A 25,707-nucleotide genomic window follows, 5' to 3' on the forward strand; every position below is an offset into this window, starting at 1 on the left:
CGCTATTAGCGGGTTTAACATGATGGCGATAGAGAAGCGACGACCAGCGCCTTTTTCTTAACATTCAGCATTGCGGCCACCAAAGCGCAGTAACCCGTTGATGCCGCTGTCACTGCTGTTTTAAAAGATTTTAAAGGCAAGTTTTCTCTGAAAACGGAACAGAAACTTGTCCTGAAAAGAAGGATGTTTTTGCCTTACTACCAACCGGCTTTGGTAAAAGCCTAATTTACCAGCTAGCCCCGCTGGTGGCCAAAAGAATGGAGCTCAGCTCAAACCCCGTTGTTGCGGTCGTGTCACCGTTGACGTCACCTGGATCGTTGGTCTGATTGTTTGAAGGACTATCCAATTGCGTACAGAGTCATTTGAACTATGCCCGTTGATCACGCCTCTTGTGCAGTAGAAAATACAGAGCAGACTCCCCAGACTAATGTTCAATCTTAAAAGATTGCGCTTGGTCTGGTGATAGCCAGACTACTGTTTTATCTTTCAAGACATTTAAATGGATTCAGACTGTTACCTGTTTGGGGCTCTGTAGGACCTCCTGTGTGGTCGTTGTAGCCAGGATGGCCCTATTGCTTCCAGTACTGAGCTGTAAAGTCATAGAGAGGCCTGTAACCAGCTGGACCCCCAACTCTGTGATGGTCACTTTGTCATCCACGACTTTGATAGTCGTCTTAGCCAAGATTGCGTCAGACAGTGGCGAAAACACCTGTCACAGAACATCATCAGATACAGTAAATTAGTGAGGGTGCTTCAGACTATTTCCTTGCCAGGACCTGTTCTGTTCATCAGGTTCAAAGTAAAACAAAGAAAACTTCCCCATCCAGTCCAGAGTCTAGCTGCTTCTTGCTATGGCGTTGGTAACAGGCTATTCGTAGCATGGTTAATCCAAGCAGTAGTTCAGTTCATTACCTGGATGGTGGTGGTCCCGAGGTCCCGTCCTGACAGCACCCTTCCCGCCTGCAGCTTTGCCACTCGAGGGTCCTCCACCTTCATGAAGTATCGAACCAGCCTTGTGACATCCACCTGCCAATCCGAGCCCAGGAAATAGGCCTTAGGATCCCGAGGGTCCGCCTGCTCTGCCAAGAAGTGAGTTAGCACCCGCACCAGGGCATGCTGAAACTGCAGCATGCAGCCTTTCCCCTTCCTGTCGTCTTCCTCACTGGTCCAGCCAGGTCTGGGAAATGAGCACAAAAACACACACTGCAAATCATACCTTTCACATGGTAAATGCTTTGACATGCTATACTCCAATCACTCAACCCTGTCTCTTTGCTTGATTGGATCACGTTGAGATATTGCAGTACATTACATAATGTAGTCAAACCCTAAACCCTCGGAGAGATATGATTTGGATTTGTATGGCCTAAAGGGCACTTCTAGAAATCTCATGTAGAAACCAAATAAGGGGAGTCTTTATGTAAAGCAAATGGTTTGTTTGTGTGTCCCACCTTTTTGAGGTTAGTATGGGTACCCTCCAGCTTTTGATCTGGCTCAGCTCCGTGTCTGACACCTCGATCTGGAGGGGGAGTCGAGGCATCCACACGTTCAGTTCGAGCTGAGCACTCAGGTAGCTGTAGGTAAAGTTCACCACCAACTTCACCTTGCCCTTCGTCTCTTTGCCATTCACGAAAACATAGTCACACCTGTCCGACACCTGGATGGGAAAAGATAATATATAAAGAGACAACAAATGTCTTATCATTTTAATTTCCCTGATAACATCAACGTGTTTGTGTAAGTATGCTTGTGTAAACAATCTATATCAAACTCAGAATGTGAGTGTTGTCATCAAACCAATGACAAAAAATAATCAAATATTCTCATAAAAGTCACAGTTTTAACAAATAGGCCATTCTTACAACAACGAATGGCCTTGCGGCAGTTCTGCACTGCATGTGTTACCATAGTAATGTCAGCTGGCTGTAATAAACTACTGCGATGATCACCGGTCTGAAGCGTTAGGAAGAGGCAGCATTGGAATTTTATGTTAATCAAAATATCATGTGGTTCAGTGCTGAACATCAGTCCTTCACAGCCAAATGCATTCATTACACCGTGATTTCAAAGGTGACCTCGGCAAGTTTGGGCGGCTGCTCAAAGATCTCATGGACATTTTGAGACACGAGTCAAAGCCACTGCTTTAAACAAATTGGATAATTAACGCAGCATTAAGATTCAGTCACCAACCCTCTGGAAGTACACAGGGAAATGGAGGGAAGAAAAAAAAAACTGTGACTTTAACAGATAGCCTAAGGAGGAATACAAATACACACATAGATCCCCGCTCTCATTCGCGTGAACCCGACAGTTTGTTAGAGGATATGCTGTCACACAGGGACATGTTATTTTTGAGAGGATCTTGTGTCATCAGTGCATCAGTCATCCTGCACCCATGACCAGAGCTTTAAGCTTTAGAATGACCACATCACTACGTGTCATCCTTTGCTGTTAGCCGACATGCCCTGGCCTCTTGCCTGCGAATAATCCTATGCTTGATTTATATCCAAACAGCAGATTTAAAACGTGGCACTGAAGCCCTTCAAGAGTTGAAAAAAATGTATAATGCAAGCATGGAACAATAGACAAGGATTGATTTAGTTCCAGTGAAGTTATCTAGAGTTCTCGTGTTTTTAATTCGGTGTGGAGGCAGTCAACCAGTCATCCGTGATCTAAGACACTTTGCTTTTTTCTACTTTTTCGCAGAAGCGTCTTCCACTGAACTTCCATGAGCCCTGTTCAAATAATAATCTGAAGCATTGCTTGAAAGGGAATGCCATTTTAATGTGCCATCCGCCCACTCATCCTAGTCACAATCTCATTCTGCAGCCAAGAATATCCCATTTTTTTTGGTGTCAAAATAGACATTTGTTTAAAATGGGATTTGAATTTCATCACTTGGTAGAGTATTAAATATAAGCAGAAAAGAAAATACTGAAATGCACCTTTGACTGACACAGCTGTGACAATAGTTTCCTTGTGCAAAGAAAACAAGTTAAATTAAAGCTGCAAGCAGCGATGAACGGGCCCTCGCCCCTCCCAGCATGTCGGGGGTACTGGCAGATGCCGCTCCTTGCGGCCGTGCATTTGCGCGGTACTCAGACACTGCAAATCGTCACCAATGAAAAGGGAACGCTCTGCAGAGTTCAATGATACCTCACACAATAGTGTACAAGAAACGGGTCAGTTATTAAAGGGGGCGTGGCTTAATCATATGGGGCGAGGCAAACCGTCACCAGTTAAAAATGAACTCTGAACTTTGCTGTAGGGCTTGGACGATTCGACGACGTCATCGATTACGTAAATGCGCCGACGCGTCACTAAATAAAATAAATAAATAAATAAAACATGCGGAACTACTGTTAGGGCGTTTTCACACCTACCTCATTTGGTCCGGACTTTCGGACTTTTCAGTTTGATCAGAACCAAAATTACAGGTGTGAAACCTCCCCCAGACCACGGTCCGGATCAAAAGGCCAAATTTTGGTCTGATAAAAAGAGGTGGTCTCGGTCCGGACTAAACTGAACCATGGTCCGGTTCGTTTATAGTGTGAAAGCATTTTTTGGATGGTTCGGACTTTCTGACCAAATACAAGAAGTTCTGGCAGGCTCTCCTTGTGTTACAAGACCGGGGAAGCTCCTTTAAGGAATAGCTCGGTGCTTAGTGTGTAGGCTACATGAGAGAGTGTGTGACGGTGAATGCGCTCAGAGCAGACAGCTGTCGGCTATCAGAGCAGAGAATACATCAGCAGTTTATTTGTTAAGTGGTAGTAAATGTACAGTGTAGGTTTCCGTTTGTCTCGGAATAAATGCTCCAGAAAGAAAGTTCCCGTGTCTTGCTTCTCAACATCACAACAAAACAAAAAGAGCAGCAGGCAGTAGGGGAGAGCAGCAGTCAGTTGAAAAAACTCCGACACAGAGAGAGGGTTAGAGAGGACAGGGAAGCCCGTCTACAAACAATCAATTATAAGTATCTGGAGACGCAGCTCACGTATGTGATGTCGGCAGGACGTAGTTTTTTTCACGTATAGATCTTTAGTGCGCTTGCATAACTGCAGTGTGAAACCAAAACTTACCGGATCAAAATTATTACTATTAATTACTTTTGCCAAGATACAACCGTTCTTGTTTCGACAGCCACCTACAGGAAGTTGGTCCTCTATAACTTGCACATTGTGTTAGCTATCAAAATTCTTTTGATAACGTTTTGTCATGAGGGTACACTGAGTCTGTACGCAAGTTTTCATGCAGATCAGACTCACGGCCCAGGAGGAGTTAGACAAAGTAGGTTTCACATTTATCGCGATGTGGCTAATTAATAAAAAAAAATTGAATTGAAACAGCGCCATCTAATGGCCGATTCACTCAAACTTTGGCATGGATGCTCAACCCGCTATGAGGAACAACTGTGTCAAGTTTCGTGATCACTGGAATAACTGTGGCCAAGATACGCAACTTCCTGTTTCGACAGCCACCTACAGGAAGTTGGTCCCCCCTAACTTTCGCATATTTTCAACTATCAAAATTCTTTTAATAACTTTTCATCATGAGGGTCCTTAGATAGTACCTGCAAAGTTTGGTGAAGATCGGAATCACCATCTAGGAGGAGTTTGAAAGAATGTAAAACACATGAAAAATTAATAAATTAAAAATGGCCGCCTTCTGGTTGGGCGGAGCTAATGAAGGTAAATTGGAAATATGTCCGCAATGATTAGAGCAATATGTGTAGTAAATCTGGTGAATATCGGAGCAACTATGTCCAAGTTAAGGCTTTCCACTCATTAGGGGGCGCTATGGAGCCCGCTTACAGGTATAGGCCAAATGGCTGTACAAACTCGCACAGCTCCCAGGTGTTTATTTGGGCTCCAATTTTTGTGAGTTTTCGTATATATTGAGGCCGTCAAAAATATGCCCAAGTGCTAAAACCAATTAGGGGGCGCTATAGAGCAACCATACCACTCTCAAGCCTAAATGTGAACTCAGATCAAAGAATTTCCTATTCTGCACATGGCTGCACAACTTCGAGAGTTTTCGTGAAGTCCTAAAACACCTGTTCGTAAAATGAAGAATTTCGCACGAAAAATAAGATGGCCGACTTCCTGTCAGGTGGAAAAATTTCAAAAAAAATCCTCCATGGACTTCAAGATAAGACCTATGTTCCCTCAAAATTTGGTATATTAACTTCTCATTTTTTTCAGAATTCCGAAGCTCGATAGTGGGCGCTATGGAGCCCCCTGGCAACGCTCGAACGCACTACAGAACTTTGTAGTTTTTGCCAGGTCTGACGTGTGCAAATTTTTGTGAGTTTTCCAGCATGCTAAGCCCCTCAAAAATGCGGAATAATAATCCTTACAAAAACAATAGGTTCCTTTGCACTTTCATGCTCGGGCCCTAATAAGTTTTAATGAGTATGCAAAATGAATTATTGCAATGGGGCAAATTAAGTTTAAGCGATACACTGAGTTCCGGCTTGATGTAAATCATTTAGTCAAATTGCTATACCACGCCATTAAAAAGTCCTGATTAATCAACTAGGTAGACATCTATGCTCAATATGTCCCTGTAATGTTCAGCTGTCAATCATTGAATCCTGAACTGACAAACAGAATGCCTGTGCACTTTTTAAGTCTCTCCATCATTCATACACATTTGGAAAACCTTTCCATCAATGCAGATTAGACTTTGTTTTGCTTTTGTTTTGTCACATGAGCTATCCATTCTAGATAAATCTTTCCCCATCTATCACGAGCAGATTTGATACTCTTCAGGCACACCAGAAGAGAAAAGATATCAGAGTCAAGCTGTTAGACTAAGAAGATTAAAGGGAATATTTGTGACTGAAGCTGCTCTTGGATCAGCAAATACACTGAGAGCTACCGTAAGCTTAAAACAACAGCAAAGACGGCTACAATACAGGGTTGAAAAGAATGGTTTAGACCACATCGGGCCTCTAGACACATAATCCAACTTTTCTTATAACTGACACCCATAATACATGTGCACTTACTGTATACACTGGAATGCGAATCTCCTCATGGAGCAACACTATGAACAGCATATTACATTTATTTATTAGCTGAGACATCTGGGGTCTCATTTATAAAACTGCGTAGGATCCTTACTAAAAGTGTACGTACGCCCAAAAGCCAAAAATGGCGTACGCCAAAAACAATTCAGATTTATAAAACCGTGTGTACGCACATCTGTAAGCAATGTTCCCTTTATAAATCACAGATTGCCCACAAGTGTGCGTATGTGAATCAGCCTCTTATCCCGCCCTGTACACGCCCATTTTTAACCATAAATAGTCAATGCAAAGCACCTCATGAATGCTGATCAGTATGTTAATGACCCTGGCAGTTGTTCTTTCGTTATGCCGAATCATGCCGAATCATGACGGTTGTTTGAGGGTGAGGTAAAAAAAAAAATATTTGCACGTTATGTTCTTGTTATAAATTATGACAATACACTAGAATATATAATAAATAGAAAAGTCTGTGTATATATATATTTGCTCTCGCTTAAAATTGTAGGCAGGCTACTTAGTAAGCCAAACCTCCGGGACCTCTTAACCTGTGACCCTTGCTGTCATCAGGTCAGCTGCTAGCAGCTATCATCCTCATTTTTCCTGCCACCACGGCGTCACTATTTTATGAATGAAACATGGCGGAGAAACGTAAAAGTGGTGATAACTCCTCTGTATCAAAAAAGAAAGTAAGGCTGTATCTCGAGAATTACCTCAACATCGGTTTCGGGGGGGGCTCAGCTTTTCTAAGACATGAGTAGGGGGGGCGCCAAGGAAAAAAGGTTGGGAACCACTGCTATAGACTACCTATATTAATAATACTTCCAAAACGGCAGGCATTTCGGCACTCGGGGACAGCTTCGATATACCAGACCTATATGATAAGATTTAACAGAACTATATATTATATCCAAACAAGCCTTAGTGATAAAGTTGAAGATTATATATAATATTTATATAAAACACTTAGCTGTCTGCCATTTCCCTCTGGAAACAGCCGGTTGCCCCCAAAGTGGCGAGGACCTGTATTTCCCCAATTCATTATAGAGATCCAAGAGCGCAGCTTTAGGGAATTAAAATCGGCATATTAGCCAGTCATCGTCATTGTCCCTGAAGCCTCTTTTTCTCCTGTTTCTTCCATTGTCGTAGTCCTCCTGCAGGGCCAGCAGTGCCATCATGCAGCATTACGCACGGGTTCACCGCAGTATTTATACGTATGTTTACAGCATATTGTGATTGTTAACACCTCGCCAAAATCACAGCATCAACTAGTGACATCCCCCCCACCCGAGATACAATTTGAAGACGAAAGTCTAATAGGCAAACACACTTTTCTTCATGCAGGTTTTGTCATGAACAGTATTAAAGTTCGGACCGATAACGAGGACATTAAGTGTAACGATTGCGCGAGAGCTTAACGACTGTATTTCCAGACTTTGACATTTGATGATATATGCACAGTGTTAAAGACATATATTTAGTTATTTACACTGTGTTCTGCAGTTATCTAATAGTAGGGTAGGGTATTTGATGCTATCCTGTAATCCATGCAGTCGGGCCATCTCCTCCTCCTGCTCTCCGTAGCAGACAATGTGACGGTGAGACAGCGCCGATTAAACATTAATAATGAATTTTTATTCAAGATTTGAGTTGGATTTTACAAGGTGTTTTTGGAACAAGTATCACTCAGTACAGGCGCAAATAGCACTGCTGGATTTAATCTTTACGGTAACATGGATGATATGGAGTGAATAAATGTGCGTGAGACATCAATACTTGAACATATTACGAGTAATCGTTATTCCCAATTTACTTTCTGCAGTCTGACTTCAGTTCACCACCTCACCATCTGCATCGCCAATTCCCATTGTCTCCAAAATGTGCATACGCATGGGTCAGAGTTTGCGTGGAGGACCGCACATTCTCCCGTCAAGTTTGTTTTTTATAAATCACAACCTTTGCGTGGGAAGTGGCGTATGCACATTTTCAGCCCCGTTTTGTGCGTACGCCACGTTTGCTAAACCTGCTTTGGGACATATTTGACCAGCAATAAAAAAAATGTATTAGATGGTTGGAGTCCACTGCATGTCTTTTTATGTTTACAATGCCACTTTACCCTTGAGTAAGTACATTCACGGCCTCTTACCTCAGGGGCCGGGGACCTGACTTTCAATTTCATAAGTAAACAAAGCCGGCTTTTGGCAGTCGGCCGTGCTCAGGTTCACAGGATAAAAGTGACAAGTCACAGGATGGTAGCGCAGTGGCACTGGCAGACTGTGAGGTCATTTGTGGTGAGCGATTCCGCCCAGTGGTTGTTCATTGTCGGGGAGATTGATGGGCAGTGTTGTCGGAGCACAGCTAATAGTTAGTTTTACTGTGTGGAAAAGAGAGGTGACTTTGGTACAACTTATGTGTCTGCATCTGTCCTTACCATCACACGTGAAATCAACCTTGCCCCTTCTTTTAACAGCCACTCTAAATTGCCCTCCCGCCCCTTAGCCTCAGGGCTGACAGACAAGACATAAACATCTCATTCATTTATTGCTGCTAATAAATGTTTTGTTCTCAGGTAACCATTTACAAGTAGTGATTGAACTTTCTGCAGCGAAAGTGATTAAGGTTGACTACAAAGGTGTAAAAGAAATTGTCCCCATAATTAAACCGTTCTAAAAAGCCATTTACGCTACAGTAAAATCATTTACTTGGAATGTGTGAAACCAAAGAAACTAAAAATGATGTATCAGAAGGTTATTGTTCCCTCTGCAGTATGCGCAGGCATGTTACAAGGAGCAGGTGGCGGTAAATCCTACCTTGAGTACATCTTCATCAGTGGAGCTACAGTCTGTGTAGTCAGACACATCGGTGACCACTCCGTCTTCTTCCACCGCTACTGTCCTCACAGGCATCACCACCTTCTTTCCAGTCAGAACAGCTGTGTTCAGGATCTCGGTGTCCTGCAGAGAGGCCAGGAAAATCAGCCAAAGTCATTACATATTGCTTAGTCTCATGAAATCAACAACCCAATCACATACTATAATTTGCTTTCATTTCACATTTTAGTGTGCAAAAAGGTTTTTGGGATTGGAGCGCTGTGGGATGCAAGAAGAAGAAGAGGAGGAAGGAAGGAAAGATAGAGGCAATGAAGTGTGGCTCAGTGACTCAGCAGTCCTGATGATGAGGTGAGAAGGCTGGGCCCCCTTTGGGAAGCCAGGTGGACGGGAGGAGGGGGGGAGGGGGCAGAGTTAAGGCTGGGTGATGGCCAGGTCACCGTATGGAAGGCAGAGCTAATCTTGGGACTTCTCTGCGCAGGCATGTCCCTCAGAGAAATGCCATATCCACTCAAACATGACCAAATAACTACAGCCACGGACGTGGACTAAAAATAATCTCTGCACATCTACAGTGCAGCCTGTGCTTTCACGCTCAATGTATTATTCAATAAGGCGTCTGTGGCAGGTAGAGCAGAGTCCACTAATCGCAGGGTTGGTTTCTCAATCCCTGGGTCCCTTTGTCCAAGTGTCCTTGAGCAAGACACTGAGCCCTAATTGCTCAGGATGGTTAGGCCAGTGACTTGCATGGTAAGTGGCTCCAACTGGCCTGTGAGTACACTGCGTCTGTGGATGGGTGAATGAGAGGCGAGTTGTAAAACGCTTTGGATAAAAATGCTCTATAAATACAGTCCATTTACTATTCCATAAGTCTTTTTCCTTGTTTCTATGTACATGTATAAATGAAATGGCGTTTTGTTAAAATAAATGTATATGAATATGATTATTATAAATACTGTAAGAATGGTATCTGTCTGCTTCACTGTGTGCGTGCATGCGTGTATTTGAATGCATGCATGGATGATCAAAGCATGAAAACGAAACAGATGGATATGTGTCATCCTCTGTAAAAACACATTGCTTTAAATGAAGTTGAAATAATTGAATACTGTGTGTGTGAATTAGTATGAGAGCAGTGGAGCACAGCCCGGTCAACTTCTGTGACCGATCGCTTGAATCAAATTTAAAGAGACACTTGGCCACTCAAGAGTATGAACATGAAGCACATGGATACGTGTCCCTCGACTGTAAAACTGGTTTAAATGAAGCCGAAATAACCGAACATCTATTTAATTTTTTTTCAGCTGTCATTACAGTATAGTTAAAAAATACAGATCTGAAGCCTGTGTCAGTGAGGCTTCCGCCATTATATAGAAGTATTGAGCTGCAGCAGTAGATGGAGTTCACAGAGCAAGGCTCGGAGTGATCAGTCAGTGCTAATGATCCCTCGAGCCAACCATCAAATCTCCTCGTGTTTGGCCCACTGCCTGAGGTCAGCTTCTAATCCACAGGAGAGATGAACCATGTCAAATTCACGAATCAGAATACTGTAGCATATCCTCATTACTCTATGATGGAAATGCAGCAGACAGCACTGTGAAATATACTGTAAGTAACCTGCTGCCCAAAAGTACAGCATAAATTATAATTATTAACTTTTAATTGTACATTTAATAAATAAATGCTAAGAAATAAGGTGGTGCGAGTGTAGTTAGTATGTGACAGGTTGTCATTGGCATGTCATTCTTTCAAACAATGGCATACAAAGAAGACACATACAGTACACTCAGATTCAGTATTGTAATTCAAAGTGTTGTAAACTCCTGTGTAATGTTCCGTATTTAGTGGAGATTATATCATAGATTAATTATAGAGGTAGCATGATAAATAGGCCCGCGGCACCAAAATAGAAGCACAATAGAGAGGATGACCACATGCTGCACGGCAGAACAGAGCAGAACAACACAGAAGAGAGACATCAGCTAGCTGACAGTGAACGACACAAGGTCACTCTCTGCTCAAAATAGATCCCATTTACAAACAATGCCATCTGTGTATGCAAACCAGACAGGAATGGATCAGAGCAAAGTGCACATTATAATATTTCCATGCACCCATGCTCAAAGAATGTAGTCGAAGTGTTGGCATTAATGGAAATGCTGCTGTCAGTAACGTCAATGTCGATTTGAATCATTATTAGATGTGACATGGAAGGTGTCAGCTGACTCACCATTACAAGAGGGGCCAGGCCAACAAAGTCTCTCTGAGTAGTATAGATCCTCATGGCTCCTTCGGTCTTGGCTACGTTTTTGGACGCGGATGGTATTTCTAGCCTCCATACGATGACCTGACTGTCGAGAGGACTGCTCAGCTCCTCCACTTCAAAATCCATCTGAAGCACCTCCAGCAGACTGCTGTCAAGCCTGAGTAGGAAGCAGGATGAGTTAGACATACCATACATGTATTCGTACCTGTCTATAATTCCAGTACAGCAAATGTGGTTTTCTTGAAAATAAACATGCAAAGGTTGATATGCAAAACAACACACTATAAAATTGATGTTACTGCAGCGTTCCATTGTCATATTATGCTATTATCATTTGGTACAGGAAGTGCTACATTTGTTTGAGGGATCTAATTCTTTCAACTTCTGCGTAATGCAAATTAGCACCAGAAAGTCAGAATCTTTCCATCACAGCCATTGATACTTAATAGGATTATGTCACCATCAGGGTCTGCAATTCTCTCTCGGCACATTAAATTCCTGTAGAGATAATCATGTCTGAGAAAAGGTGCAGTGATTATACCACAGTGTGTATCCTGCACTTCAAACTGTGGCTCGTGCTCTCGGTACAGGACGAGTCAGTGTGAATCCAAATCCGTTTGATTCAAATGTAAAACAACAGATAACTGAATGGAAGCATTATCAGCCAGTGTGAGCAGAGCCAAACTTTAGTTATCCTCATAGTCACAGAACCACTAACCACAGGTATAGAAATATGATGTTGTGACATTGCTGCTGTGACATATTGACAGCTCAGAAGGCATCAATAACACTTCACTGTATGATGCAAAGGCATTATGTATTAGGCTGCATGAATTCAGTCATTACGTTAATGTCTACTGTCAGGGGAAAACAAACAGGTGAAGATTGAGACTTTCTGGTGATCAAAAGCTCAAAAGTAATTTTATGAATTCGGCCCTGTGGAAAGAAAGTGTAGACATTTTTAGATGTGATCGCAGTAGTTGCGACAATACCCTGTGCTCTTTTTTTAGTAGAGGGCTTTGCATCTCTAGGCATTTTCACAATGTAAACTAAAAAAATAAATAAAATAGAGCTGAATTTCCCTGTGCTGGCCCTATCCTTGAGCTGCCGGTACTGCTAAATGTGAACTGAATAAAAGGTGGTATGAGGACAGCAGCATCCTGCATACACAACAAAGTAAAAGCCGTTGTAACTTATAATGGCCTCTCAGTGATGCCAGCTAGAACAGAGTGTCCTCGCCATGGATTCAATTTTCTCCCATGGCCCAAGTTTGTATCCTGGGTTTTATTTTATTATTGAACTATAGAAAAGATATATTGGTGGACAAAAACACAATAAGCATGCACATACCCACATGGACATTATCAGACCCACAGTGCATCTGTGTGTAAATGCTATAAATATCTGTGTCAGGGCTGTACAGACACACAGTAAGTCCTGTTTACTGCGTGAAAATGACCTCTAAAGGGCTGCGTACCAGCTGCCTTTCTGCATTAAAGCAACAACAATTGGAGAAACTGCAAATCATATTTTGTTAATCCTCCATTAAGTTCCAAACTCAACAACAAAGCACGCAAAAGTCCTTCGCAGTATCCCCCATCTCACTCAGTGCTCCATTATACGTGCCCTTATTAAGGGTAAGACAGAGATTTAGTGTAATTGAATAATCTTAGCATATTGCTCTGAGACCTGAGATTAAAAGATAATAATGGCATTCTGCTCAAGTATCAAAACAAGACATGCTTGACTTCCATAAGTATGCATATATCCTCTTAAGCGTGCATTAACACAAATATCTGTAAGATAGGGGATGACGCTGTGCTATTTACGCCCTCAGTTACTCTTGTGAAGTTTGCAGCAGGATGATGCTTCAACAACTTGTTTACAGTCTGTCTGTGAGTAGTAGTGCTTTAATATTAAGATTTAAACCAAGCTGCTGTGACAGAGGATAAAACAAGCTTTAATGTACAGATACAGCAAATACGTGTAGTGCTCACTAAAGCCAGGAAGACAAAAAGTCAGAAAAATCCCCACAGTGGCATGACAGTGGACACTCTGCAGGGGTTCTGTTAGTTTCATGACATTTTGGAGAGGATTAGAAAGACTGAGTGAAAGAATATGTTAACCCATAAAGAGGTTGTGATAAACAATGTCATAATCCATGCCAAATGGGGAAAACAACGTAATGAGGTCAAACACATTATGACAAGCACACCAGGTCAGTGTTTTGTCTCTGTTTAAAGCAAGCTGTGTCTGTCTATTGATGTATGACCTTACACGAGTCAGACTAACCCACATGTTTAGCTCCTAAAAGTATAAACCTATCCTGTAAGGTAGTAAATAAATCTTTTTTTAGTTTATATTGAAGCAAAGTTCACTTTAAAAGGTTTTTCTTTTGTCTACTTTTATTAGTACTTTGTTTTTTCATCCTGGGAAAGTTGGCAGCATACACTTGTTCTTTTCCAGCTATGCCAACCATTCACACACAGATTAGAGCTTTAGTTTTACAAGCGTTTCTTGGAGCTGCTCTAGAGGCAGAAATAATCTTACTGTTTGAATTCAATCTCAACGGATCCGTTTTTTGGAGCACTGGCAAATAGTATTCTCCTGAATGTATTTGTGTTTATTCAAGACAGCTGGATGGTCAGTTAGAACAGTTAGCTCACCTAACGTTAGATGACTTATCGGCCACGATAGCGGTCAATCTGTCGGCCCACAACTTACATCCAGACAGAAATGTCTATCCATATCCATTCATGGTCCCCAGAGGATAAATCCTATTGACTTTGGTGATCCCCTGACTTTTCCTTTAGTGCCACCGTTAGGTTGGCATTTTTATTTATTTATTTTTTTGAACATTTATTGAAACAAGATCCTTAACAAAGAGTCATACACAACATGGTACAGATACATATAGTATTTACATGAAGTTACATACACAGGTGAAGAGTTACTTTCCAAATTATACAGTAAGTGACCTGTTAAAATTGTACACTCTATTTGCTGTTTGCTGTATACTGGTATAACAGGTGACCACCTCTCTAAATAAATGTCCACCCTGAATTGTAGTTTTGCTGTTATATTTTCCATACAGTTGACAGCTTTGACTCTTTGGGACCATTGGTCTAGGGTGGGTGAGTGGGGCTTGCATTTGTGGTTGTAAATGAAATGTCTCCACACTATCTCCTTCAGGATGAACTTTGGTAATCCCTTTACTTTTCATCTTGCACCATCATCAAGTCAACATTTTAATTTGCCCAGTACTTTGGTTTCTAACCAAATACTTGCAAAACTAATGACATCCCTCCGAAGTCCCTCCCCTTCCGGTAGACCTCATAGGACCTTATTTCGGAAAAAAAATATGTACGGTAGTGAACAGGGAGAGACTAATAATTTTTTGATCCCATTTGAATTGTGCCATGAATTACACGTGATGAAATACACTGATGTATTTTATACAGCGTCTTTTTATCAGCCGAGAACAAAGAACGAGCAAGATCCGCTGCTTGTGTGAGTAACGTTACATCCGGGTACAAAACACACAGGCATCGTAGCCTCAGCAAGATGTCACTTATGCGACTTTGAGGTGACTAGTCTTTCTAATTACGTATTTTACGTCTTATACTTCAACAGTTTTTCAACAAACTGAGACTGTCTTGACTTGCAAAATTATCTTTTAAATTGACGAACATCATATGTGTAATTCATTCATGGCTCAATTCAAACGGGATCAAAAAATAATTTGTTTTTCCCCATTCACTACCGTACATATGTTTTCCGAAATAAGGTCCAATGGTGGTCTGTGGTGGTGTAAGCATGTTAACACGCAAAACTAAAATGGTCAACTTGGTAAACATTATAATTGCTACACATCAGCATGTTAGCACTGTCATTGTGAGAGCTCAATGGTGTTTTAAGCCCCCAACCTTTCCTTCCAGGCAGCACTGCGACTGTTGACTTCAAGGCACCTAACCCTAACCTTAACCCTAACCCTAACCATTGCCTAATCCTAGTGCCTTCCAGGCAGGAAGGCCTGGAAGGAGACGTTGGGGGCTTAAAACACAGATAAACATTGTGAGCATGCTGATGTTAGCATTTAGCAAGTACCGCTGCCCTATAGCCACTAGCATGGCTGTTAAATAGACTCTTAGAGTTTACATTTTCCTGAAGGCTATAGCCTATAAAATATGAACTGAATTAGAGGTTTAAATTAAGGCTGCTGTTGTGGCAGCAAGGCAAGACAGAGAAGGCTTAAGAGGGCATGACAAACAATTTACCCTGTGTTTCCTATGCCCTTTTTAAAAAAGGTGTCCTGTAATCTCAGGAGGCATTGGCCACGCTTACCGGTATATGACTTAACTCTGGAATGAACTCAGCTCACCTCGTTTCAATGAAATGCACTCAGCTGAAAATAAAAAGGACATCTGAAAGGCTGCTAGGATGTAGTTCTTTTTAATGAGGTTATGGGGCAAGTTAAGTACTTCTTAGAAGCCCAATGAGATAAGTTGGATCAGACCAAGCTGAACATGTCCTGTAAATAGTTTTAGTGTTTTAGTTTTAGTTTGAAAATGGCTCAGTTTTGCTATAACAACCTTCCCTGCTTGAAGCCTTTAAGTCATAGGTTAAAATACTGCATACTAGGAATGCATGGATGTGCACAGCTGGTACATGTTTAGAAAGGATTAAAGCACAGATGAGAAGTGGACAATAAAGGGGGAAAAGCAATAGCTGTTTACAAGAGGCAACTTTACAGGAGCACCTGCAGCAAACCTGTGCTTAGAGAGTATAAAAGACGTCCTCCCAGGATGTAGCACAGTATGCTTCTGCAGTAAGCCCTTGTCAGGCTTGTACAGCACAGGTAGTTTGTCTTTTACTCCACAGCTGCTGAGACAAATACTGATATTCTTTGCAGGACATACATTACAAAAATGCCACTTTTATCAGCAAGAGACACTGGCAACCAACAGTACATGAAAAATTCCCTTTGGACCTTTGCAGTGTTATTTGTCCATTCAAACAATAGCAACTGAAGCCTATGAATATGTATAAACTTCCAGCGACAACACACTAGATACACATTGATAGCATACAGTGGCAAACAGAGTGATGTAAAGAGAAGCGACTTGCCTTTTCCCAGGTATAGGAGCCTTCCTCTGACAAATAACCGCGATGGCTCCATCTGCACCCATATCCAGAGTGATGTCCCACAGTAAAGCGTTACTGGGTGTCGCTGTTCGAAAGGTCACACCTTTCTTTACTGTCGCTCTGTGGGAAGTCAAAAACGAAAAAGGTCAAGAATGTGTAAATGTGGAGTGTCCCGTAATAACAACCAATGGAATTCGGGGCAATGAATGTTTATTTATTATTTTTATATTTATTATATTATAACATTTTTTTTATTTTATTTGCTTGTGACAAATTATTATTACAGTTTCCATTCCCAGTGTATGGTATACAATTCCTCACATAGAATATATTTGATTTATTCATTCATTCAAACTACCTGTCCTGGATTTCTGTTACAAGAAGGCAGCCTCATACATTTCATATTTCACATGGAACAGTAATACAACTGAATGTTCATTAGACTTGTGTCAAAGTGTCAAAAAATAAAAATCTGTGATTTACTGCCATCCACCTACCTAACCACCCTCATCACCTCTTGCATTTGGAAGAAAGCGGTGTTCTTTGTGTTCATCCTTATGTGTGCTCATTATTTAAACTGTACTAACGATCATTAGTTTTCTTGGCCTCTAATTTGTAAATGATCCGCATTATGCAGCCAAACATGTACACCTTCCCAGTGGGCCTGGCCAGTATACGCAGCTTGCAGTAGGTCAAATGTTAATGAGATATTCATCTACAAGAACTGTGATCAAGTAAGGCCAGGGGAAGCACACATGTAAAACTCCAGCCCTCTGTTACAACAATACTAATAATTCATAAGTACAACTTTTCTCACAAAGTATAGCTCCTTTATTATTCTGTGCTCATAATAAGACTCAGACAAGCCGTCTGAAATAGTTCAGAACATCATCCTTGTGTAATTCTTTGGTTTTCATCTGCATGCAAAGCTGTGTGGTTTATCTCTGGATCTTTGAGATAAACATAAGTGTTAAGCACATTATGAATTTCTGAGGTGTAATCTAAGATAGGAGCAACAGCATTCTATACACTTCTCCTGCTTTGGGCTGGGCGTTTGACTTTGAAAGAAAAGGAGACATTGCTGGCCTGTTCAGCACAATGAAACAAATCAGTCTACCAACATGCATTACCTTAATTGAAATATTTAAGATGACCTCTTAATGGATTTGTGGTGAGCTTTGTGTGTGAACCCTTGTCCGTGCCAACATCTGCACATGTAATCTGGAAGGAAGGTCTTAAGTGGCCACTGATCTCAGCATGGAGAGTCCTTGCTGTAGAGCCACAATGTCTGATCCAATGCCTTAACCACAGGAGTGCAAGATAGAAAGGTCTCCCTTTTTTCCCCTCTGCCTCTTTGTCAGAAAGATTGGATTTGTCTCATCTTGTGGCATTTGTGACACCGCTAAAAGTTCAAACAGACAAAGAGCTCACAGGTTAAAGGTCACAATTAAAAAGGGATGACTGTGCAGTGTCTTTTTCAGTCATGATAATTTTGTGCCATCGTGACCTCCGGAGACTACCGGTTTCCATTCCAGCTGCACACAACAGCAGCTGATTTGTCTGATTAACACAGGTGAAACCAGGGAGAGAGAGAGGGTAAAAAGGCAGAATCATCTGGTGCTGGAAAAATGGAAAAAACCTGTAAGTCTTTGGGTCGTGATTGCACACTGCTGAATGCCTCAATTTTAGAGTCAGTGGACACATAATGGCCATATTTTTTTTTTACCATAAAGTAGCCTCTAACCTCTCAGTCTCTGGCAACAGAGGTTGCTGCAGCAGACTGTCTTAGGAAACACACTGAAATAACAAATTGAGAATTCCTACTCTGGCTGTGAGCAGTTCTCATCAAAGAAAGTGCAAAAAGGAGCCAAATATTGAAGGGCTGCATGTGCTCTATGTTAGTATAGTAAATTAAAGTAGCTTCTCTGTGTACTCTGCATTAGATTGAATTACAGTAGCGAACAGAAAGGGGTGGCCAACAATACAGGAGCTATATGAGTAAAGAGAAATATGTGCAGTGTTGATTTAAAATCTATGAACTTTCTGGTTAGGGAAGATGAAATGTGATAGGAGGTGATAACAAGAAGCAGGGTGCACCCTGTTACCCTGTTAATTGCAGAACAAAAGAGGTAACAGAATAGCACGTTAATTATTTCTGTTTCTACAATTACTTTTCAAACCGACTTTTAATTAAAGTCACACTGCCACACAATGTGCAGTCTCAGATGAAGTATTTAGCTTATGATTGTGACTATTACAATTTTCCAAAAGGCATGGAAGGGGAAGGTTTTTAGACCTGTTTTTCTTTCTGCCGTGCAGTATACCCAGACCTGCTGTGCAGTATACCCAGACCTTGTGCAGACAAAACAAGAGCTACATCACACATATATAATGTTGGGGAACGTACAATACCACAGCGTATATACTATCACCTGACAATGATGGATGTCCATCTTCTGCAAGCAGCTAAAACCTTTGCGTTAAGCCATTAGTAAGCCTGGTAGTGTTCTGTGTGATTTCGGTTTTGCTGCAGCTCAGATTCACTCGTCTCTGCCTGCGTGAGGGTTGAGATGTCCCAGCATTTCTTTAAGCTCTGTTTACCTTGTCACATCTTTCCATCACTTGCTCTGACGGTTGCTATTTTTCTGACTGCTCAGCTCCTGAAAATCTCTTCCACCAGAAAGCAAGTTGTGTTACTGTGACAACCGGCAACCAGTTCAGCACTTCAGTTTTTTTATATGGAGATTTTGATATTTAGTGCTTTGTTTCTTCTGTTTTGATATATAACAAAAAAACATAGTTAATATAAATGTTGCAGATTTTTTTTAAATGTGGTAAAACGTTATTAAAAACGCACAATAAATAGTGATATGATATGATAAAATCTGGCAGCACCCTGGGCCCGTCCTCAAAGCACCATGCTGGCATGAAGCACAGCGGTGCTTTGAGCTAAATGCTAACAGCAGCATGCTAACATGCTCACAATGACCACACTAACCTGCTGATATTTAGCAGGTATAATGTTTACCAGGTTACCATCCTAATTTAGCGTGTTAGCATGCTAACATTTGCTAATTAATTACCACTAAACACAAAGTCCATCCGAGGCTGATGAAATGTCATGGTCATGTCATTTTGCATAAGCCAAAAGTATTAACACTGCTGGGTTATTATTTGGATTAGTATTGGATTGTTATTATTATCTGGTTATTGCTGTTCATCCTGAAGGGGGGACATGAGCATCTGAACCAAATGCTATGGCATCTCATCAAATTAGTTGAGCTATTTCACTGTGAATGTGAAACTTCATGGTGGCACTAAAGGAAAGGACAGAGGATCATTAAAGCAATTAGGATTCATCCTCTGGAAACCATAAATGTATGTACCACATTTCATTGCAATCTATCCAATAGTTTTTTTTTTTTAGGTATTTCAGTGTGGAGCCATGGCGCTAGCATGGCTGAAAACGTCATTCACATGTAATGCATTGAACATTGCACATGCAAAATCTATCAAAGAATTGCAATATGATTTTAAAAAGTGCTGCCTTCCCCAACTTGCATTTCCTATTTCTGTATATAATATAAATAGCACCACTGATGCTGACTGAAGAGAATTGTAAGTGCAATGTAATCCGGCATAATCAATGAGGTACTAAGCAGGATGGCATGCACAGTGTATTAATTAGAAAACCTAGGAGGACTGTTAATCTAGTAATGACTTGTGTAACATACCCTGCTGTGATGAAACACCTGTGTATTGAGCTGCGTGGAGCAGAGTTTACCTAATAAAAAGTGGCAGTAACAAGAAGACTTATCTGAAGCTCTTTTTCTCTCTAAGCCCTCCACCCACATTAATAAAATCCCCTGCGGCTGGAAGAGGTGTTTTTCTTATGAGTGGTTGAAAGCAGCAACCAGTGTCCATGGCTTTGGTTAGCTTGCCCTGAGGAGGCAGTGGGCAGAAGGAGGCACCGGGCAGGGAAGATGGATGGCTGTGGAGACTGAAGCTGACAGTGTGTGAGAAAAGCAGCTCTCATGTGCTGCACCTGCCATCCATCTCACTTCTGACCAGGCAATGAGTGGTACTATTCTTTTACCTTTTACATACTCTTCATCCACTCCCGCACACATGCATGCATGAAAAAATGCTACCACACACACACACACACACACACACACATGCAAACTGGTACGGACATGCAAACTTGGCCTTCATCAGTCAGTTCCTTTCCCCATATGTATTTGTAGAATTCTGTTTTCTTTAAACTTATTTGAAAGATCACAGAGCCGTGGCCAACAAAGGAAAGTAAAACAATAGCACTATTCCAAAAAGCAAAATACATAATTCAGGAAAACAGAGACTGAGTCTGATCAAAGACCTATGGTGCAAGATAGATTGTAATCTCTGTGTTGGCTACACATCCAGTCCCATCTTTCATCACCATGGCTGCTATCAAGATGCTACAGTACATAAGGTTTGTAATTGCTTCCCTGATATAATTTGTGTTACCATCCTTGGCTTTGTGAATCCATCACTGCGGGGCCACGGTACCACCGGTGAACCCCAGTGCAATTGGAAACAGATGCAATCGTTTATTATGCAGGAAAATGTCCACCGTTTAGCCAGTCTGATGGCCAGCCATCGGCAACGTGCTTATCGTACTTATGGAGCCGTTTAGGGAGATGGAGAGACGTTCATGCCAACACGCCTGCCAGATGGCAGGCACCACAGCACTAAAAATGGATGTGAAAAGTCCTATTTGTCACACAGATGAATGATTAGACTCCCTGGTTGAAGAGCTCACTGACATGGTGGCCTGTTGATACAAAAGCTTGGGTTTATTTATCGCCACACTGCTGCCTTTAAATAAAGCCCATAGAACAAGACAAACTATTGTGCTTCATCGCTGGCTTTTTATAGTCATTAAGAAGAAAACAAAAAGTAAAACTGTGAGCTCATACTTCTTCCACTCACCGTTCTGAGCGTACACTAAAGGGAACATCTAATTACCCTTCACCTGGGTGTGTGATGATGGAATAACAACACTTTATCTTTGACCTTTATCAAACTCTCCCTGAGAGTGGCAGGTTCATTTTGCAGAAACCAACAGGTGTGGCTTGTCTTTCTGTCAATCGACCTCAAATTTGTATGTCCCTTGACTCCAGCTACAGACACCAATAACAGGTTTATCATGCTGATGAGAGAGTATTAAGCAAAGCTTAATGGGACATTCCGACAGTGATAAAGCACACAGACAGCTGTTGAGGACCGAAATGCACAGGGCTTGTTAATGTGCTGATAAGCTGGGGGAGGGTAACATTGTGTTACTGAATAACAGTGAGTCTATTATGTCATGTTTTTAGGATGCAAAAAATGTAATTTCAGAGTAAAGTCACCAGACACAACTGCCCATCACACAGGTTTAATTATTACAAAGCTTCCTAACGAGATTGCCAATCTTCCAACTAAGTGATACCTGAGAGGAGAGGAGAGGAGAGGAGAGAACTCTTCCCCTATATGACAGCTGGGGTAGCTACCATTGCCATTTAGACAATGGAGCGCACACCTTCTCCTTCACTCCCTCCCAGTTCTTCTTAACAAACCCCTCAGAACCCCAAAACACTCCCAAACCTTTGACCCTTCCTTCCCCCACTCAAGTCCCCCTGGCAGACTGGGCACTGTTTTAGGGAGAGGAGAGGAGAGGAGAGGAGAGGAGAGGAGAGGAGAGGAGAGGAGAGAAGATGGGGCTGCATAATGAATCGCAAATTTATTGAAATCGAAATATGGACTGGTGCAATATCCAAATTGCAGGGGGGGGGCGCAATATTTGTTGAAAGCAAAATATGTGTCAACCCATTCTGAGTTGTAAGTATTGTGGTGCTGAGATGTCCCAGCCTACAAATCGTATCCAACAGACTAAATCCTCGCAAAAATCGCACTATAATCCTTTTAATTTTAATATTTTTCAATAGAAATGCGAAATATTATACAACAATGATCATTCCCTTCAATATCATGAATCATATCGCAATCGCAATATCAGTCAAGTTAATTTTCCTCATATCGTGCAGCCCTAAGAGGAGAGGAGAGGAGGAAAAGAAAAGATAGGAGGTGAGGGGAGAGAAAGAAAAAAGGAAAAGCAAGAAGACAAGACGAGGTGGAGGCGACATTTCTGCTATCTGCTTTGTGTTCAGAAACGTGTGACTGAGTAAATGCATTAAAGCAGCGATGATTAAAAGTGACAAAATGAAGAGTGGGGAAATCAGGATTTCTTGTTTGGCTTCATTGCTTCAGCAAAAATCAAGAGACAGAAGGAAAAGGAACCCCAATTAAATAATGCAAATACATTATGTAGCCTCTTTAAAATACATTCATGCAAAGCCAAGGTCTGTAATGCAGTTTAACGATTCTAAGATTCTGTTGGAAAATCCAGACAGCCCATGAAACGTAGGATGAAGAACTCTTTCAGCCTCCTGTTTCTTTGTTTCCCCTTTGGTACAGAAAAGAAGTGAATGACCCGAGAGAAATGTTGAGAGACTCAACTCTAAAACCTGACAAGTACATCAATATTGCTCCATTCCAGCATTTACAATTGATCTGAGCAAGGGGACTGTCTAAGTGAATGAATCCAGGACCAGGTGAAAAATGAATAATCCATGACTGTCCCCTCACCTGCTCGCCTCTACCGAAGCATGCATTTGCAAGTCAAGTCGGAACTAACTCTGAAATTATTTATTTTCCAGGAGGTATTGATTGTGTACCACAGAGTTTTCCAATCTACGAGGAAAGGCTGTAACTACTTCCCAGCCAGGAACTAACACATAGATAAGCTGCCTTCAAGGACTTTATTGTTGAGCCGGAGTTCTTAAGTCAGGACACCTCACTGGACATCATCCAACAGCGCTGCAAACAGCAACATAAATTCATCATTAATACACAGTGTGAAGGACGGATTTATGACATACTTTGCATGATCTAAATCTACACACGACCCAAATGAATAACTGAGAGAAAGTATTTCACATCTCCTGGCAGCCAATTACTCGCTGGCTTTAAGTAAAGCCGATAGCGTAGAATACTAATAAAAAATCTGTCTTTATCAAGTTAGCGTAAATCTCTACTTGTCTGCTCCGACAGCTAACCTCGACAAATGTAGATATGCTGCAACGTGGTTCTCTTTGATCTCCATCTGGATGATGATAATAAAAGGCATCATGCCGCAGATGACCATGAAAACCATCAATAAAACGCATAGCGAGATGGAGGCATTTAATTCAAATCCAGTTTTGAGGTGCCAATCTCCCATGTTGCATCATTTCACCTTGAAAAGGGGAGTAACAAACTGACATGCTGAGAACAGACTCAGTTTTGTTGTTCTTTTTCCTTTGTTCGTTTGTATTTTCGTCCTCCAGAGAATAATATGTCAGGAGTTTGAGGCAGCACATTTCTTTAAAAAAAAAAGAATATCTGCATAAAATTAGGCTCTAGTACCTAGAAGGTCACAGAGACCTCTGGAGGATTAACTTCAAGATGGAACTACGAATGCTCTCATCTCCAGTTGAATAGGAACATTTTGAATTGCGAAATGAAGAAATGTAATTGAGCTATGCCGGTAATTCCCATGATCTTTACATATTCAATAGGAGTGCATTGATATACCACAGATCCAGAGTGTACCCTTTAAAGCAGAGAAATAATGAGTCACAAGCTACACGTGATCTTATTTGATCCACGCCAACCTTGATGACTACCACTCTTGACGCAGCCCTTAATGTCGTCAGGCTGTGCTCACTGAGTCAAACATGTATTTTTATAATTTGACTTGAATAATCTACCACAGTTCCCAGAGAAACAGTTAGCCCCCTGTCATGTTTTCAGAGAAAATGCCTTGATCCATGCTGAATCTCATTTCCTCCAATATTGCCATATTTTTGATGGCACAGGATTTGTGCAAGAAGTAGAGAAGAGCACTAATACTGTGAGTGAATGATTCCCCGTATTTAATACTTATTGATCAATTAATTTGGACTGGCATCGCCCCCATCAAATAAAATAAAATTCAATATTTCAACTCAGTGTATGGCAATGCATGTCTACAACACAGCCACAACAAACAGAAATCACAGTCTTACCTGAGAGTGAAGTTAGTCAGCTGAGCAGAGCTGGCCATGAGTACGTAGAAGGTGGCGATATCAGTCTTCTTCAGCGGTTTGGAGGATGTCCGTATGACAATGGCATTGCCGAGCTTGAGCCGAGAAAGCGTTGCCATTCCTTTAGGCACCTGCAGAAGACGCACGCTGCCAATCCTCTGCATGGGCGTGACAGGAACAAACTCTGGCTGCTGCTCTGAGCCAGCCCAACGACTTCCATCCACAGAATCACACTTCCCGTTGACTTTGGGTTGCGTCTGGTAGTACAGCTCCACAGGGTTCCCAGTAGACGGGTCCTGCCTCTCTCTGCTGGTGCCCTCTGACCCCGGAGCAAACCAGCTAGGTGCTGGTGCTAGCTCAGCCATACAGGTTCCTCTCTCGCCTCCCATGGCACAAGAACCCCTCACCTCCTGGGTCTGCCAGAAAGCATACACTGTCACACACGGTAGCTCATCCACAGTTCCTTCCCCCCTGCCCCAGTCCCTCCCTGCAACATAGAAGAGCACCCGCACTTTGGGCTTTGAGGAGAAAACCCGAGGCGTCAGCACGAAGGCCTGGATTTTCCAGTCAAAGGTGAAGACGTCTGGCGCATTGAAATGCTGCACAGTCTGGACCAAATCTTGAGGCACAAGCTGCTCTGTGGACATAGTGCCGTAGCTGGCGTTGACAGCTGGCTGCCGGATGGCCCGCAAGATAACAAAGGGCTGCGTGTGGCTCTGCATGCTGGAGTTCCTCATGAAGTCCTGCCCAGCCTCCTTCAGGAAGAAGAAGTCAGCATCTCGCACCTCGTAGTTGACAGGCAAGAAGACAGGGAAAGGCACTGGACTCTTACAGTCAGTTAGCTCTTTACTGCTCAAATCTGTGAGGTAAAAATAGCAAATAGGCTTGTTAAAAGATACAGGAATATGTCATACCACATTTCTTAGCAACAAGAATTCTACTTGAAACTAAAACAGAACTAAGGAATTGATTTCTCCTCTACATTTGAGAATGAAATACTGTGAAAAATACCAGCATAAAACACTTGAGCACCAAAAGTCATCCAAGGCCAACTGATCAACTGAGTGGAGCATCAATGTATTACACTAAAAGGCCTCTGAGCTTAACCTGAAAAATCCCTGTAACAGAGCATAGGTAAAATAATGTTTATTACAACAAGGGACTTTGTTTTAGTTTCTGAGGCTGGGAAAAAGCAGCAGTTGAACTCCAGCTTTGCTAAGAGACTGGTGTGAGGAGGGCCGAACCTTATGTTTACTTTCACACAAAAAGCAAAGCCCTCCGCAGGGATATTAA

The 25,707-nt window shown here is 41.8% G+C and overlaps 1 protein-coding gene across 1 annotated transcript in view; it reads right to left on the reverse strand.

The window, feature by feature from the left end:
* The window catches only part of LOC116050552 (transmembrane protein 132D), a 33,284-nt gene that overhangs the window by 2,043 nt on the left and 5,534 nt on the right, over positions 1-25,707 (reverse strand). The window contains exons 2-8 of the mRNA XM_031300702.2: positions 24,397-25,273; positions 16,247-16,384; positions 11,084-11,276; positions 8,836-8,979; positions 1,452-1,657; positions 913-1,177; positions 518-709 (exon numbers count right to left, since the gene is read on the reverse strand). Of these exons, the coding sequence (XP_031156562.2) occupies positions 518-709; positions 913-1,177; positions 1,452-1,657; positions 8,836-8,979; positions 11,084-11,276; positions 16,247-16,384; positions 24,397-25,273 (2,015 nt within the window). The remainder of the gene's footprint in view (positions 1-517; positions 710-912; positions 1,178-1,451; positions 1,658-8,835; positions 8,980-11,083; positions 11,277-16,246; positions 16,385-24,396; positions 25,274-25,707) is intronic.

The sequence above is a fragment of the Sander lucioperca genome, chromosome 2 (assembly GCF_008315115.2).
Source record: "Sander lucioperca isolate FBNREF2018 chromosome 2, SLUC_FBN_1.2, whole genome shotgun sequence".
Lineage (NCBI taxonomy): Eukaryota > Metazoa > Chordata > Actinopteri > Perciformes > Percidae > Sander > Sander lucioperca.